The sequence below is a fragment of the Paramisgurnus dabryanus genome, chromosome 3 (genome assembly GCF_030506205.2).
Source record: "Paramisgurnus dabryanus chromosome 3, PD_genome_1.1, whole genome shotgun sequence".
Classification (NCBI taxonomy): Eukaryota; Metazoa; Chordata; class Actinopteri; order Cypriniformes; family Cobitidae; genus Paramisgurnus; species Paramisgurnus dabryanus.
Window position 1 is genome coordinate 21603781 of NC_133339.1, and position 17600 is coordinate 21621380.

General features: G+C 37.7%; 2 protein-coding genes across 4 annotated transcripts in view; one reads left to right on the forward strand and one right to left on the reverse strand.

The window, feature by feature from the left end:
• The window catches only part of LOC135768510 (trypsin-like), a 262331-nt gene that overhangs the window by 129346 nt on the left and 115385 nt on the right, over nucleotides 1-17600 (reverse strand). The window lies entirely within an intron of this gene.
• fam171a2a (family with sequence similarity 171 member A2a) overlaps nucleotides 1863-17600 on the forward strand; it is a 50794-nt gene continuing 35056 nt past the window's right edge. Inside the window, exons 1-2 of one of the 2 annotated variants that reach the window (XM_065252714.2) lie at nucleotides 1863-2099; nucleotides 15572-15799. In XM_065252714.2, coding sequence (XP_065108786.1) covers nucleotides 2000-2099; nucleotides 15572-15799 — 328 coding nt within the window. In that variant the 5' untranslated portion in view covers nucleotides 1863-1999. The remainder of the gene's footprint in view (nucleotides 2100-15571; nucleotides 15800-17600) is intronic. The other variant, XM_065252715.2, reaches the window with a different exon arrangement.

The window sequence follows — 17600 nt, forward strand, 5'->3', positions numbered from 1 at the left end:
AAAAAATGTTGAATAAAATAAAACCATCTAGTTTAGTGTAAAATTATTTTTTTACAAACATTTTTACATCAAACAGAGCTGTTTTCAGCATATGTCAGGACATATACTACAAAAACGCATTAAAATTTACATTTAGAAATAATTAATAAAATTATATTTTAAAATATTTTTTTTTATGATTATGCTTACATGACATCAAGGTGGATAAAATATTTAATATTCTCATTCTTTCACGCAATTGGCGGTTACACTGGTGCAAATGTCATTTTTTATTGCATAAAATCAACATACAGTAAATACACTGTGCATTGAAATAAACCTGATGCATGCTTTGAAAATTTCTTTTAAAGATTTTTGAATTCCTCATCTTGCCAAACTTTTTGTCACTGACCCTTGCATTTAGCTTCATTTAATTCAACTATGATAGATGTAAGTCCTACAGATCTGCATCTAAGCAGAAATAGAAATCATTGGGAAACTGATCTACACTATAGCTCATAATTCAATGGCTTGTACTAAAATGTCAACAAAACCTAAAGCGTTGTGTTCAACCCATTGTTCTCATTACCTTTGTATTTCAAGTAGGAGGTGATTCATATTGATGTAGTAGAGATCATTGAGTTGAAGTAGTAGTTTACTTGTTCAACAAACAAAGGTAGAATATATTTCTTAGTATTCATTGTCTTTTATTTAAAAAAAAAAAAAAACGTAGCTTTCATTTTAGTGTTACAACTCATTTATAAACTATTTACACAGAAATTCCATTGTTAAGGTAATTGTTAAATTGTGCATGTACTCACAATAAGAATTCATAAAACATGATTTGTAGCCTAAATCTTAAAAGGGTAGTTCACACAAAATTAACATTTCTATAGTCATTAACTCATTCTATGAGCCAACCTATGAGTTTCTTTATTCTGTTAAACACAAAAAATGCATAAATGATGGTACACAGTGACATAATATTTGTTTTTCCTACAATTGAAGTTAATGGATACCATTAACTGTATGATTACCATCATTTTTCAAAATATATTATTTTGCTATTTTGAGGGTGAGTTAATGATGACAGAAATTTCATTTTTGGGTGAACTATCCCTTTAAAGACCCACTGAAATGCATTCACCCTAAACATTTGGGTGGAATATACTGTATTGAGTGGCTCCTCCCATCCTCAAAAAAATAACCAATAGTGTTTAGTTTTGTTTTGCACTATTGTTTTGGAGCACGTTACTTTACAGATATCCTTAAAGTTAAGATATTTATTCTTATACTTCTATTTTGAATTAATAAGGACTTTTATGCAACTGAATTGCAATAATTTGTAGGCTACTATTTACACACAAACGTTTGTTTAATTAGCTTACATGAATAAAGCCCAATAATTTACATATTTATAACATATTTATTACATATTATATTACATATATATTATAACATATTTATCTTATTAACATATTTATTACATATTTATATTTTTACATATTAATACTTACAAAATATATGAATAAAGCATAAATAAATGAATAAAGCTCATGAATTAAATATATATTAAATAAATATTAATTAAATATATATTAAATAAATAAACCCCGATAATTTACAAATGTATAACATATTTATTACATATTTATATTAAAACATATTTATACTTAAACTTCTATTTTGAATTAATAAGGACTTTTACTGAATTGTGATCATTTGTAGGCTACTATTTACACACAAACGTTCGTTTTATTCGCTTTACATGAATAATGCCCAAAAATTTAGGATTAAATCAAATAAACAAATGTCCTAAAATTAGCCACTGTCACCAGAGGGCGCGTATGAGCATTGCCCCAGCATCGCCCCCTCCCATCCGGGACAGCAGGAGTCAGGACTGAGTGGAGTGGAGCACTCAGTTCTGCCCTGAAGGGAGTGGAGGAGCAGTTCAGTCCATCCCGCAACCAAACATGGATGAACTGCTGCTGACGGAAGATCAGACGATGTGACTGTAAGGATGCGTCCACCGCACATATCCCGTTTATTTCTTCAGTTTTTCTTCCTCTGTAACACATGGAGGACACTGGCGAAATCACTACCGACCCATGCAGCAGTCGGTGAGTTGTTTGTCTTGACTTGAGATTGTAGCATCGGTGGTGTTTCTCTGGAGCGCGCCGCTATGCGCGGCATCGATTCGCGGCTTTTTGCTACAAAATGTCTCGCTTCTTTTGGTGCAATGTATCGCTTTTGCGCACTTTTACTTTTTAGAGCCTTGTAGGAGTGTCAGTTCAAAACAAAGGATTTCAAACTCTAGCCTCTCAGTTAACACCACCGTGTATGTGTAAAATTGAAGTTTGTTAAACTGAACATGGGCGTCATAAACATAGTTGTATTTAGGTCATTAATATATTTCTTTAAGAGTTACCAACTTACTTCTGAAGTTTGTATAGTTTTTTTTATTATCAAGAAGACCACCCACGTTTCAGACGTTTTAACGAGAGTAGTGAACAAGATACATACATTGCAGATAAATCATCAAGATACTGTACCGGATAGTAGTTACTTGCCCCTAACTTTTTCTGTTTAATGATGTAGTTTGTCAACAAAAGACACACAACAATTCCCGATGAGTTGTTTATGTAAACTCTTTTGTGAACACTCTTTTCTTCCTTGGCAAGTTCCATTGAATATTAATGTGGCCTTTTTTTCTCATCTGTGTTTGCTCCAGGCAGCACACAAACTCTAGAAACAAACAACTTCACTCACAGATTTGGTATTATGATTGTCCTTTATGTCCAAACATTTTGTCATTTACGAAAAATATTTTTAAATCCTTCTGAATCTACAACACTCAGCATTTTTATTTCTTTGTGCTTTTTATTTGCAAACCAGAACTTTTAGGGGCTCACATCAGAAGTTCATTAGCTTGAGCTCAGGGCTGCATATGACCTTTAGCTGAGAGGCCTAGAGGTGAAGCCTAATAATAAAACCATACTGGAGTTCAGTGTTACAGATCTGACTTTTGAAAAGAGTCTGTTGTCTATTCCAATAAAGTCGGTCACAAAATCATCTGACTTTGCTCTCCTTGTGTGCTGATATATTGTAAACATAAGTAAAATTCAGTCACAACCTGCAAGGAACTATAAAACCTTGACATATGAATAAGTGAAGTTATCAAAGAATCAAGGCACATGGACCAGAGTGTATTATAATACTCTCCAGTGATATGAATGTCTTAATGTATGTGCAAAATATCTTCACGCACATATTAAACATGTCATACATATTAATGAGTCGTTTTTTAAATCATTTTCTAAGAAAGCATGCAGTGAGGTTTGTCCCGGGCTGGGAGAGATAATGTTATTCACCACATTATTTCATATTTGAATCAGACCGATAGTTTTGTAAGAAAATCCCTTTTTCGTGAGATGTTATGGTAAATGTCATGGTTCTGGAAGTAATAACTGATTTGATTTAACATTGACTGAATGAAAACAACGATTGAAAGAAAGAAGCCATTGCATGACATAAAGCATGTGCTTGTTGATCATCTCCTAGGGAATCGAGACTTTTACACGGAGTTTGAGTGGAGTTAAAATAGTTATGATCATGTACACTAATGGCATTTTTCCACTGCGTAGTACGACTCAGCTCACTTTCCTTTGGCTTGGTTTGCTTTTCAACTGCAGTTTATTAGCGCTTCAAAGTGGGTGCGATTAAAGACTTATCGTTTTAGTAGCGCCTTCTCTACTCTAATGACACCATCATAAACGTGATACAAACAAACGCACAACACAGAAGCAATCGAGCTTTTGGTCGAATGGTTTTTTGATTCTCGGCATGAGGATGAATGTTTTTCAATGCTAAAAAAATGACAGTTTGGAAGCTCAACAATGAACAGATGATGACATCACTTGGTTCGCTCAATGGCGCACAAGGCTTAGCCAATTTTTTCAATTTAGCAATGGCGCTGTTAGTGACGATTCTCTCTGACCAATCAGTGATCGTCAATGTTTACACAGCACATTTTAGTATTGGTACGGCTTGCCTGAAACCTCAACAGAGGTGGTACAAAAAAGTTTACTAGGTATTAAAGTGAGTTTTACCCAGCTGCATCAAGTCATAGCATACTGTGGAAAAGTGCCATCAGATTGGGAGGACAACAGCTTATTTATTTTGCCTTTCTGAAGTACCTTCATGATCTTTATGTGCATCTTCAGGTCACCTATAATTTTGTATAATTTTCTTGAGGAATTCCCGAATGAATCCATATTCATGCCAGTGTGGTCTATCCACTGTGGGCCAATCAAGCCTCTTAACACAATAGCAGGATGCCTGGGTAGCTTCCTGTCGCTTTTCTTGTTTAGTTTTGTTTTATTTGGTTTCGTTGTCTTGGCTCAGGAAATTTGATGCTGATTTGGCACTACATGTTTTAGTATAAATTTACATCCTGTGTGTCTTCTAAGATCCTGGCTCTTTTTAGACAGCTCTTCCAGCGCTAAACTAAAGAATTGATGCTTGGTTGTCTGGATCACTGAGGCATCAGATGTTCACAGCAAAGCATAAAAAAAGAGTTTTTGTTGTGCCAAGGCATGCACATCACCATCCTAATCGTGCTGACACCCAAAACCTCAACCTCTGATTCAGGATAAAGGCCTGGTAAGTGTAGGACAACCAGGACACTAATTCACACTGACTGCTGGAGTTTTTAGTGAATCCATTTGGCCCTTTGGGCAGGTGTTGGCTAACCGTTTTTCACAGATCCAAAAACAGCCGTATAATGGGCTTGAGCAGAGATTCAAGTCATAATGGCTAATTTGAGAACAGTTTGTGGTGAAGGTTTTATTGAAAAGCAGTACGCTGTTTTGCTTTTCTCATTTGTGCTGTGTTGACAGAGGTAGGAGACCGTCCAGGTGCCACCTAATGAGTCATTGCATTGTCAACATCCAGTGGATTTCATAAGATTCCCCTTAAGGGGTTTTACATCCTTCTGTCATGCAAAGACGAGTGTTTCCATGGCAGTGCTTGTTTGAGTGCTGCCCCAGCTTGCCACTGTCTGCTTTATTTCGGAAACAATCACTGCATTGTACAGCGTGATGCTTTGATTGTATGCCATTGAAATTCAGAACCTGTGACTTGATGGAGTTGCCGTAAAATTGAATCAAATCAGCCATGTATAGATAACAACTGTGGACAAATGACTAAGAATTTAATTGTGCTGGCACTGTCAAAAACAGTCCCTTGCTGTCACTGAGTGCCTGTACCTTTTTCCCAGTGCCAGCTTGGGATCTTTTATTCTGACAGTGTGACGAAGGAAATCTGAAAAAGTAATAAAAAGAGAAATAGTTTAAAAAATCAAATAATACAGAAATTAGAAGTGAATTGACTCTTGTTTCTAGTCTGAATGTGCACACCCACACCAATGCAAATGTAGTGCACCTGTTGTGATTTTCTGAGTCACATAATGAAAATTCTTTAGGCAACGTCATCTGCTTTGACAGCAGGTCTTTTATTAATGGCTTTTTATAGCTGGGGCTGTTTGTGGGTGGAAGGGTACAAAATAGCTTGGCAGGATTGTCTGGTTACACGGGCCATCACATCTTTAGGGAGAGCGCGTCTGGGCATCGGCCCACCTTGTATTCCCCGGGCAGCTGTTCAAAAGTAGGAATTTCTTCAGACTTGGAGGAAACGGCAGATTTATGACCGACAGAAACCCTGTAAACCTAACCTCTGAGGAGATCCTGTTTTATGTCATTAAAGTCTATATTTTATAGTTTTGATTTGTGGGTGCAAAAATGTTTTGAGTGAAATGCATGGAAACTTGGATTATGTCATCGACATTAAAACTAATCCTTGTGTTTTACAAGCATTGGGCATTTTTACAAAATCAATCAAATGGGATGTCTCTTAGTGTGGCATGACACATCTGGGTTAGGCTTTAGAGAGGTTTCCCAACTTTGCTGTAAGAAAAAGCAGACAGGCATGTCATTGAGTGCAAATTGATGAAATGTGACAAAGAGGAGCAGTGAATAGTGAGTAAGACCTTGAAGCTGACTTGAAAAACCCAATAGTTTGTCATATAGAAGGAAGGAAGTAAGATTATTGTACCCCAGTTTGTACTTCTATGTTAAGTGCAAGGGCGCACTTATGGCGCTTTTCCATTTCGTAGCACCTCACAGTTTTGTTTGGGTCAGCTCACCTCACTTTTGCTCGGTTAGCTTTTCCATCAAGTTTAGCAACACTTAGTGGGAGGGATTATGGGCGTGTCGTTATATTTGCGCTGCCTACTGCTGTGACATCATACAAGTGACAACGTCATTGTACATTCCCATACATTCATTTATTTCTCAGTCCGCCACAAAAATAAAATTGACCACCACAAATAGATGTTTGCACATCGCGTTTATCACTACCTCTGTCTCACATGACAGTTTCTGTACAAACACCCATGGAATCAGTTGACGCTCCGCTAAACCTCATTTAAGTTGCATTTAAGCATATATGAGGACAAAAACTGTTTTGGTGTTCCTGATTCACAACCTGTGGATGTTTTTCATCTCTAAAAGGGAGTTTGGGAAGTTACAGCAAAGCACAGATGACAACAGGTTTACTCAAGACAGCGCAAGCTAGCATGAGGGTAAAGCTAATCTTTTACATTATAGTGATGACACTGGTAGTGATAATACTCTCAGACCAATCTACAGTGTTTCTGTGTCACATTTTGGTCAGCTTGGGTCACTTGGAACCCCGACTGAATTGGGTACTACGTACTGCACCCTGTGGAAAAACTCCCAAAAGTAAGCTGACCCAAACCCAACTGTTGGGGGTACTATGCAAACCATGCTCCAGCACGATTGTCCCCCCTCCATAAGCACACACTCACACTGTACTTTTATCGATCCGAGCCCTGGCGCACTTTCGTCATTAGGATGTGATTGTTTTGAACAAAGCAGTAAAGTAAAGCGTTGTTTGGTGACCCAGAAGTTGCTCAGGCGCTATTGCGCTCACACTATGGCCTTTCACACCCCAGCGCAAGTGAACTACGCCTGAGCACACCTCTGCAAGCCGGCCAGGGCAGTTTAAGGGATCATCTTGTGGTTATAAGGTTTTGACATTTCAGACTTTTCCTTTTATCAGGCTGTGCAAATTCTTCCCTGAGCAACAATGGCTTCATTAGTGCTGACTCCACACATTTCTGCTGTGCCTTTCCTCTCTAGGGATGTATCAACACCTTCAGAGCTATTAGAAGATCTCCCTCCAGCTAAATCTTGCACACTACAGACTTTGGTTGGTTTGTGCCGATCATTAAATCTGTAAAGAAGAAGCTAGAGAATAAAAGCTAAATGTGTACAATGGAGTCAGCCCTAAGTTATTTGTTCCTGCATTGGATTTCCTCTGCTAGTTTCTTTTAGCCTAGAAATCTAGACGCACCCTAGCGGCCGCAAAATATATTTGCTGCCAGGGTTTAGTCTAGGCACTCACAATACACTTAACCGGTCCAAAAACCAAAATTTGGTCAGGCCAATCACATCGTGTGTAGCGTCTGTGGGGCGGGCTTAACATGATGACGACAGAGCTGCAACGGTTCCTACTTGAAAACAGAGAATGGCTGCTGCTGCTGGCGAACAGCTATCTTTTGAAGCGGCTTTGGCCGCGACTCTGGAGGACTTAGACTTATGTTTTTCTTTGAGAGAAGAGCAAATAAACCCTACTGAAGTCCTTTTTAAGCAAGAAAGATGTGTTTGGAGTTTTGCCGACTGGTTACGGTAACTACGTCACCTTCTTCGTTGCTCTGATCCGTCATAGCGCTATCCTATTGCGTGCAGAGGCATTTTGAGGGACAACCTTATATCCCGCCCCTTGCATTGAGCCGTTTGTGTGAAGAGTTGCCAGACCTTACATCTTGATGTAGGTCTGGCTAACCAGGCTAAGTTTCTTTGCAATTCAACTCAAACTGTAAGTTATATTACAGTTACGAAGTAAATGATTGGCCAACAATCAAGCGATTTGGCTCGGTGAGTGTTAATGTTGGACCTTGTTGTTAATATATACATACTAGCAAGCTTGTGTGATTTAGCACTGAAATGGACTGTCTCTATTCAGTGCTATCCCCATTGCTATACTGCTGTAGAGTATCCCAGACAAACCCAGTGGTTCGGGCAAAGAGGGTTATTGTCTGGGAGACATTTCCACATTCCTGTTAGCACTTCAACTTCCCATCTGAAAAAACTAGGGTGGTCCACAGCAATCGGTGACACTAGGACCACCTGTCAAAAAGAGAAAGACATTTATTACATGTCTGTGAGAGGCATCATATAATGCCACCCTTTAACGTGTATTTCTGGGGGTGTTGGGTGAATGTTGGTTTTATAGGATTTTACCGATTGACTATCGTTAGTTTCACATTGCTATACAGGATACTTTTTTTAATATGGAGTCATTCTGCAGGCTCCTTAAACAGGGTCAGACTGGTAGGACACCACTAAACTGTTTAGTTTGTATTTGAGTCAAGAGCAATGCTTGGTCCTTGAAAAAGCATTTTAACTAGGTAAAAATGTTTGTTTTGCATAAGAAATGTTTGTTATGAAGTGAGACTTTGCTGGCAGATATCTTCAGTACTTGTCTCCATGCAGTCTCATCAGCTGCTTATAACAAACTGGAAGAGACGTGACCCGCGGGGAAAAGCTACTTTAAATAGCCACTGTGTTCTTCAGAGAGATAATTATTAAGCAAATATAGTTGTCATTTGTTTTAAAGGGTCTATGATGTGGGACAGAACTAAATAGGGTTGGATTATAAACTGGAAGAAATTTGTAGAGATGTTTCGATACCATTTCTCTTTTCCCGATACCTGGGCTCAGGGTATCGGCCCATACAGAGTACTGATCTGATACCTGGGTGTGTATCTGTATATACAGCTGAACATAATACTAGCCCCTTATGCATGGATATAATTATTTTATGGTGTGCTTTAGACCAGGGGTTTTCAAACTTTTTGTGTGTGTGGACCACTATTTGTAATCAAGATTTTTTTGCGGACCACCTCATAATACTCATAATAAAGTCTACACAAAGTCCTGAATTTATCTGCACCTCTAAATAGGCTTACTAGCACTAAAACTATAACTGGTCATCACATCAGTACAACATATTCTTAAAACATTTTTTTTATATATATATTTTTCTTAAAAAATATATTTTATATTTTATTTTGCCTTTACACGGACCACCTGCTAGTGGTCCGCGGACTGCAGTTTGGGAATGGCCGCTTTAGATTTATTCCTGTATAAAACATGAACAAATACATACAGTGAACTAGAGTATTTTCATTATCTTAAAGACATTTGACAGCAATATTTATTTTTCTTAAATGCTAAAATTACAATCGTTTCGCTAGATAAGACCCTTATTCTTTGTTTGGTATCGTTTATAGTCCTTTGAAACTCCGTTGAAAAAAAACTGTTAAGTGTTGAGTTAAGTATTAAATGTTGGGCTCTATTAAAGTCCATTAAAATGAGAAAAATCCTGCAATGTTTTCCTCAAAAAACATAATTTCTTCTCGACTGAACAAAGAAAGCCATCAACATTTTGGATGACATGGTGGTGAGTAAATTATCTGGATTTTTCTTTTAAGAAAATGGAATATTCCTTTAAGTTATTAATACTTGTGCAACCCATTGAAAATGCAGCATGGAATATGAGACATGTCGACGTTTTATTAGTCTGAAATACTGACAAACAGCGGACATACGGCTGCGCGTTTACGTTTCTTCTTCCCCGTTTAAACCGTGGTTGCTTGTGGCAACTTCCTTTCATGGGAAGTCGCTGATTGTGATGGCAGAATTTTTTGTGGTATCGGCCGGAACAACCCTAGAAATTTGTCACTAAATGCACGCGCTTTTTCTGTGTAAGAGGAGTGCACAAGCCTCACATCCACTGCTAAGCTTGTGAGTATTTTTTGCCGCTTTATTGGCCCTAAATACACATATACGTCAAAATTCCCATCTTTGCAAGTTTCCTCATAAACATGACCATTTAACAGCTGAAAAAGTAAACAGCTGAAAAAGGAAACGCATGTGTAACAGTATATTGGATCCGGACTTGGTCTTAAAGGGGAAGTTACCCAATTGAACTCCTGTCTGTCGCTCATGTTAATCAAACAGCATTGAGAGAAAATCTCTCCTGCTCTTGACTAAATCACTTTTCTACATTTAATAAGATAAATCATTTGATATAATTATTATTTATTATACTTATTCCATCACTGACTGTTTATCTTTAATGAGCTTGAGTTTAGTTTGTTTTTGTCTTTTTTTTGTCATAATTAATCAAATTCTATGGCAGTAAAGTTTTAATAACATAAAAACCTTATTCTACCGCGATGCATACCGTTATCATGATTAGGCATGGGCTGGTATAAGATTCTGGCGGTATGATAACCTTTAGCAAAAATACCACAGTTTCACGGTGTTGCTGTAGTGCCATTGCAACACTAAAAGGTGTTATTTTCAAATGCCAGGTAAAAATAAAGCCTTTAAATTATAATATGCTTTAAAAAAATATATAATATTTTCATATTGTATATTAAATGTAAACATCAAATCAATCACATGACTTAATGAATTTTGTATAAACACATCTTATACCTTGGAGACGGTATCACAAAACATTTTAGTGGTTTTGAAAGCTTGACTGTTTAAATCCTCGGTATACCTTGAAACCGGTGCCCATGCCTAATCATGATATAAAATACATCCTATTGTGATATAAGATTTTGGTCGTATCACCCACCCCTACAACTAAACATTGAAACCTGGAAACCTATGATAGGAGACATAAATGTTTGTTTCAGTTCCTATAAACAACAAAATGACAGTGAGAAATTATTACGATGCGGAAAAGATTCCTGGATAATTTAAGTCTTTCGTTTGCACTGAAACAATAGACAGGAAGTGGAATTGTATACAGGAAACCCGAGCAGTTTAGTGGATGTGAGTGATTGTTTCTATAATTCAAATAAATGCATTATAGTTTCTTTAGAGGAAATATTATAAATAATAGTAACATTTAGACATGGCAAGTACTGAATTCCTAGTTAGTACAGGCAGTCATCTTTATTAATATTGTTAGCCTATTTGTTAATTTTGTTGTTACATTTCTTGTAGTGCTTTCAATAAATCACACTTGTAATTTGAGTGCAAAACATGGTGCGAGTTTTGAAATTAGTCTCATCTTATTTTGTCTGCCATGGACTACTGGGTTTTAATTAGGGGTCCAGCCCCGAAGGGGCGAAGACCCCTATTGTATCCGTTAGTTTTCTTTTTATAATAATAATAATAATTATTATTATTAGTTATTCTTCTTCCGCCATTGCGGTCTATGGCAGCCCATAGAACCGTACGTAGGAAAGTTATGGAATTTGGCACACTGATAAAGGACACTCCAATGTGTCCCCACAGCAAATTTGGAGTCTCTATGTCAAACCCGCTAGCGCCACCAACAGTCCAAAATTGCACTTATGTTTTTGCTTATAACTTCTGATCCGTAAGCCCTAGAAACAAAATTCTTGCTCACTCATGGCAAAAAGTTATCAAAAGAATTTCGATACAGCAATCCGTTGTCAAATACCACCTTAACAAATTTTACGTAGAGTGCAAAAGAACAGATTTTAGGCTGTATCTTCGTCAAACTTAGGCCTATTGACACGACACTTGGTACTTGTGATGCCAGTCAAGAACTGAGGGTGCATGCACAGTTTCGTCGCAGCGCCACCTAGTGGCCAGACAAATGATTTATACACCTATAACTTTGGCTGTGATAAACGTATTTTGACGGGACTTGATTTTTAGGAGTCCTGAGTAGTTGCCGAGTCCAACGATACCAAACATGCCAGATTTCGCCTTACGGTTAGCCCTGCGCAGCAAAACAGCACTTAAAAAACACGTGCGAATATCTCCGCGAGCGTTATTTCGATCGACTCGAAAACACCATAGGAAGAACATTGCATTACCTTCTGAACAAAAAGTTCTATTGGCGTTATATTCAAATTTTCATCAGAAATGGCCGAAAGTTGCAAAAAACGAAAAATTACCTTTGAATTTTGTGTTTTTTACACATAAATGGTTATAACTTCGCAACGAAAAGAGATTTTTTCACCAGATTTGATACGCTGATGTACGAGCAGAGTCTGAGGCCACACAAAAACATTGGTATGCCTGAACCACTAGGTGGCCCTATAATTGAACAAAATATTTCATATCAAGCAAGCCCTATGGTCATACAACTATTTCTTTGCCGAACTAAAGTGTATAGTCATGAAACTAGCTAGATGTAACGCAGTCATGACCTGAGGTTGCATGCACGATTCTGTCATAGCGCCACCTAGTGGTTGGAGATAGAAAATAGCTATTTTTGCCTAAAACTACTGCAACAGCAGATCTAAAACCATGAGTCATCATGGATTCTTCATTTCATGGCTTGGACTATAATCACTGGTGGATGTGAATTTACTCTCTAGCAACCAATGAGAAAACCTTATGAACCGTTTTTGAAAGAGCTTTTTCTCTGCATCAGAACATCGTAGAGACATGGGGATGGTCTCTTTTGACTGATTCAACGTGTTGTAACATGTTGTGACCCATATTATGCCACTGCAAACATCACTCACATGTCCTTCTGTGCTCTAATGTTTCATGATTGTCATTATTTTTGTTGATTACTTTTGCGGTTTTTTCATCTGAAATCATGAGGTTAACATAGGTTCTTTAGTATTCTTATCCAAACTCAACTTTACACCCTTCTGTGCCCTTTTCGGCTTGACCCCGGTATCGCTGCTTGCAGCTATATTTATTGCATAGTATTATTATGAAACAAGATTTGAAATATTTTTCCAAGATCAGATGACCATTTGTGTTCATGCAGGTGGGCTCGCTTCATGTTGTCTAAATATTTTCAGTGGTGTGAGATTTAATCTGCAGTGTCTGGTTGAGTCAAAAGATCTTATTTTCTGCACTGAACTTTTGTCCCCTTGCCAAGAAATGCAGGGACCGGTTTTTCCCACAGTTAGCCTGCTGACATCTTCTTGTATCCATGGTAACATGCATCAATTGACCCATTTAGAAGCAAAAGAAGCAGAGTGTCTGAAGGACGCTGTAGCGTGCGAACGTGAACAGGACTCAAACAAACATTATTTACTTACTTTAAGGTTGTTCTTAACCTGTATGAGATCCTGTCTAATGTGCAACACAAAAGAAAATATTTTGATAAATGATTGTGAACACACAATGGACGGTTCTATTTACTTCTATAGTAGGCAAAGCAAATACTGTGGAAGTCAATGGGTACCGTCAACTGTGTGCTTACCATGTGCTTACCATTGTGTGTGTGTGTTCAACAGAAGAAAGAAACTCATACAGGTTTAGAACAACATGAGGGAGAGTAAAAAAAATGACAGAAGGAAAGTTTTTGGGTGAAGAACTATCCCTTTATGGAAGGTGGCAGGGGTGTTTGAAAAGGGTGAGGTTTTAAAGAATTTTATATTGTCAAAAGTTTTATGTCTTTGTTCAGCTTAGAATGCAAAGGTAACAAGATCTAAAATAGCAGAATGTCTAATGCCGCATATACAATGCCTGTTTGAAGTGACTGAATTATTTTCCCCCTCAAGTGTTGGTGCATAAAATCTGATATTCTCAGATCGGTTTGCGGCCTCATTCATATGTGGAAATAAATTGGATATGAATCTTATACGTGCATTTACATCCACAATGTAAGGGGACAGATCGGATATCTCAAGACATTGTGCATCATTAAAAATGTGACGCTGGCAAATGACGTCAACTCAGGTAGACACACTCTATTTTTAGCAGCGCAATGAAGGACGACGGCATTATAATCATTTTGTCTGTGTCCATTGCATATCGCGAAATTTTTATCTGTTTCGGGTCTACCTTAGGGGTTGGTAAGCAGGTCACATTTGTAAGTATACTTTGAAAGCTCGAGCCAAATGCGGATGCAGAACAAAGGTAAACCCAACCCATAACACGCCTTCATGCATGCAGCTCGTGCCACAGTTTGTCGCGTACTTGATGTAGGCACGATACAACAATATTTCTGAAAAAGTGAATTGTTTTAATCTTTCATGATCAGACATCGCCATATCGCACACCCCTAGTCTACCTTGAATTGTTTTGCCAAGTATAAAGTGTAAATGCTGATATCGGACATGAGTCGCTTTAAAAAGATTATGTAAGCAGGTCGTCAAAAAAAAAAAAATTGGATACAGGCAACAAATCAAAAAGATTTGCAGTGTAAATCCAGCCTAAGGTGGTACAATGACAGTGAATGCAGACCTTAATATATAATAACTAAAATTCAGACTAAATAGCTAAATAGCTTGCATGTTGCAGAATTTCCTAGTTTTGGTGAACCTGTCCCTTTAAGGGAATGTACTTATACTTATATAATTACATATAATTACAAACATATAATCAGTTTTTGAGGTATTTATTAAATTTATTACATTAAATGTAATGGATCAAATAAAGGTCTCCTGCATCCCGATATGACTAGCTGTCTGCCTGTCCTGTTTACATTTCTCTAACCAAGCCCTTATAAACGTTGTGTGGTGTAAACCAGGTCATCCCTTTCAAACAATGAGCACATGTCCAGGATTTGAGCCAGACGGTTCGACTGCATCTGCCCAACGTCAATCGAACGTGGTGGCAGACAGGCCCGGCTCACAGACAAGACCCAGCGTTGCTCCATGCTTTCTGGTCTTCGTTGTAAACAAACCGAAGTTGGATCAGGATGGAGGCCTCTGAACATAGTCATGTTGAATGTAGGCCACTAGTGTAGTCGTCTGACATAAACCGAAACAAAGCAAAGATGGGTTGGGTTGTTTGAGAATTGATTAAATAGTTGTTAGTTACACAAATGTAGCCTAGGGACATACTTAAAACACAAAGTGCCTTAGTCTGCTGAAATATTTATTTTTTGTTATTTAAATGAAAATTTTAAGTCAGAGACAAATTGTTAAATTTAAACATAACAATTAAATATGTCCTAAGCTTTGTTTTAAATGTAAAAAGATATTTATCGGCTACTAGATATATTTAGCGATTTTCTTGCTATGCTTCTCAATGAATAACGGTAAAATGCCGCTACATCCAAAAGCCAGAAGCGCTCTTGTACAGAAACTCAATTTGCGATGCCAAAGGAAAAACATTTATACACCCACCTCCAGGAAATGCCTGTAAGCCTGTTTATATCGCTGTCTTTCAGACCTTTTCAGGTATTTTTATGATAATAAAGAATATTTATAATGATTATTTATGTTTGACTAGTGTTGGTTTTTCAAATGCATGTTATAAATGACTCAAACATCCGATTTTAGATAGATTTTATCGATTTCAGATTGAGAAGGAATTCCTACTGATCAAAGAGTCGTAGTACATGAAAGAGCTGTGCAAAATATCGCCTTAGCAATTCTGAATTGATATCAGCAAGGCACATTTGTGTGTATCGTGATGTTTTGTCCCAACCCTATTGGATACTTAATCATGATTTTTTTTCTTTTTTTTTGTGTCCACAGAGGTGCTGATTAAAGTGCAGGTCTTTGACAACAGTGACCTTTCACCTTTAAAGGAAGCCAAAGTTCAGGCATGTGGTAACCAGACCATCTTAGCATCCAGCCTGGCAGGAAAGGATGGGATCGTCACGCTGAATTTCCTGTATCGACCAGGAACATGGGTCATTGTCACAGCATCAAAGCATGGATTTGTCACAAACTCAGCACCCTGGCATGCCAGTCGCATTCCCTGTGAGTAACTCTCTTACTTATTTCATTATTACTGTAGTTAAAAAAGTATTTTTTTATTCTAATGAATCTCACCAGGACTTCTGGTTTAAGCTGCTAGGACAAGGCAAATTTGTGTTTCTGGTCTTCTTTGTGTTGGTTTGCAGGCTTTACTGGATACATGTTAATCCATTATTGGAAATGTGGGGTATAGCTTAGGACAAGATCATTTAACTACAGATTAACTATCTACTGTAGGTGCCCACAAATCTGCCATTGGGTTGTTGCACTTCATTTGCTGCACTTTGTAAATGCCTTCAAAAACAACTAGTCATCGTCTGTTCGCTCTGGTTAGTTTAGTTCTTGTTCTCTAATCGGACTTAATATTCTAGCAGAATTGATAAAAAAATATCAAAACGAAAGTCTTTTGTTGGACAAAAGGTAGTCTAGTTTATCATTGAGTGAAGAAATGCTGGCATGGTGAACTTCTACGCAGCACACGGCCAACTTTCTGAATCTCACGGGTGATTTGCAATCGCATTCTTTTATTTAGATGTCAGATTGACCATCCAGATGGAGCTTTGCACACAAACGGCCAGGAATGTTAAACAACACTCACTGGGGTGTGGAACGCACTGGCCTGCGTGGTGATACCCAGCAGCTGTTCGGTTGGACCCCAGATTGCAGTGACTCTCTCGTGGTCTGATTGGTGTAATTCTGTTTGCACAACAGAGCTTTCCCCGCCGCCCCTCTGTCCACCCAAACCACACCCAGTTATGCGGTCAGACCTCTGGGGAAGGGGGGCAAAATGATGTCAAGCTTAAAGCTGTCTGTAGTACAGCTGGAAGCCACTTAGCCAGTGGGGGTACAGATATTAAAGGCATCTTGCAAATGGGACTCATGCCGTGCAGGACCTGCCAGGCTGGTATACGAAGCATGTTTAGTATGACATTAGACTCTTGGGGGGGAATTACACACACATTCCGACCAAGTCACACTGTATTAGGTAAAGCTGTCTATATGAAATTGAGAAAGAAACTTTGTTGATCTTATATAAATAAAATAAATTATAAAGATGTTGCATGTAGACCACTAGGCTAGTCGTCTCACATAACCTGTCAAAGCAAGATTTGTTTGAAATTTGACTAAATGGTTGCTAGTTACACAAATGTAGCCTTTGGACATACTTAAAACACAATGTCTGGTCATATTTAGGTCTGTAAATAAATAATCATCTCATTGCGATTGTTTGTCCTCATCGTGATGATTTCAGATCACCACAATGATTGCACATCTCTCTAAAAAACACAAGGGGGAGCTTTAGCGCCTGTATAAACGAGACCGTATCAGATGGCGTTCCTTAACTGTACAGTCTAACGAGATACATTGCAAAGCCATACAATACAGTGGAAAAACAGCATTTCAAGAAATACTGCAAAACTTTGATAAGCAGTATGAACTGCCAGGTAAAACGTACATTTCCAAAACAGCGATTCCAAATTTAGGGAAGTGAAGGATGCTATTCTTAAGGATCTTTAAGGAATTTATTTTTTTTGCAGGCACTGCGGACATGTGGTCCAGTACTAATATGACCTTAGTAGGATTGGCTACTATTTAAGGCATGTTCTGGTGGTATAGTCAGTTTATTTTGATTGCATTTTTATTTTATTTTATTTTTTTAGACACTGTATTCTGTTTATTTCTTATGAAGAATTTTCAGGTTTTGAAAGATATTTATATTAAATAATAATAATATATGTTGTTGTGTATTAATATTTACTGCCAGGTAAACCTTGCAAAATATTTAATTTAAATAATCACAACA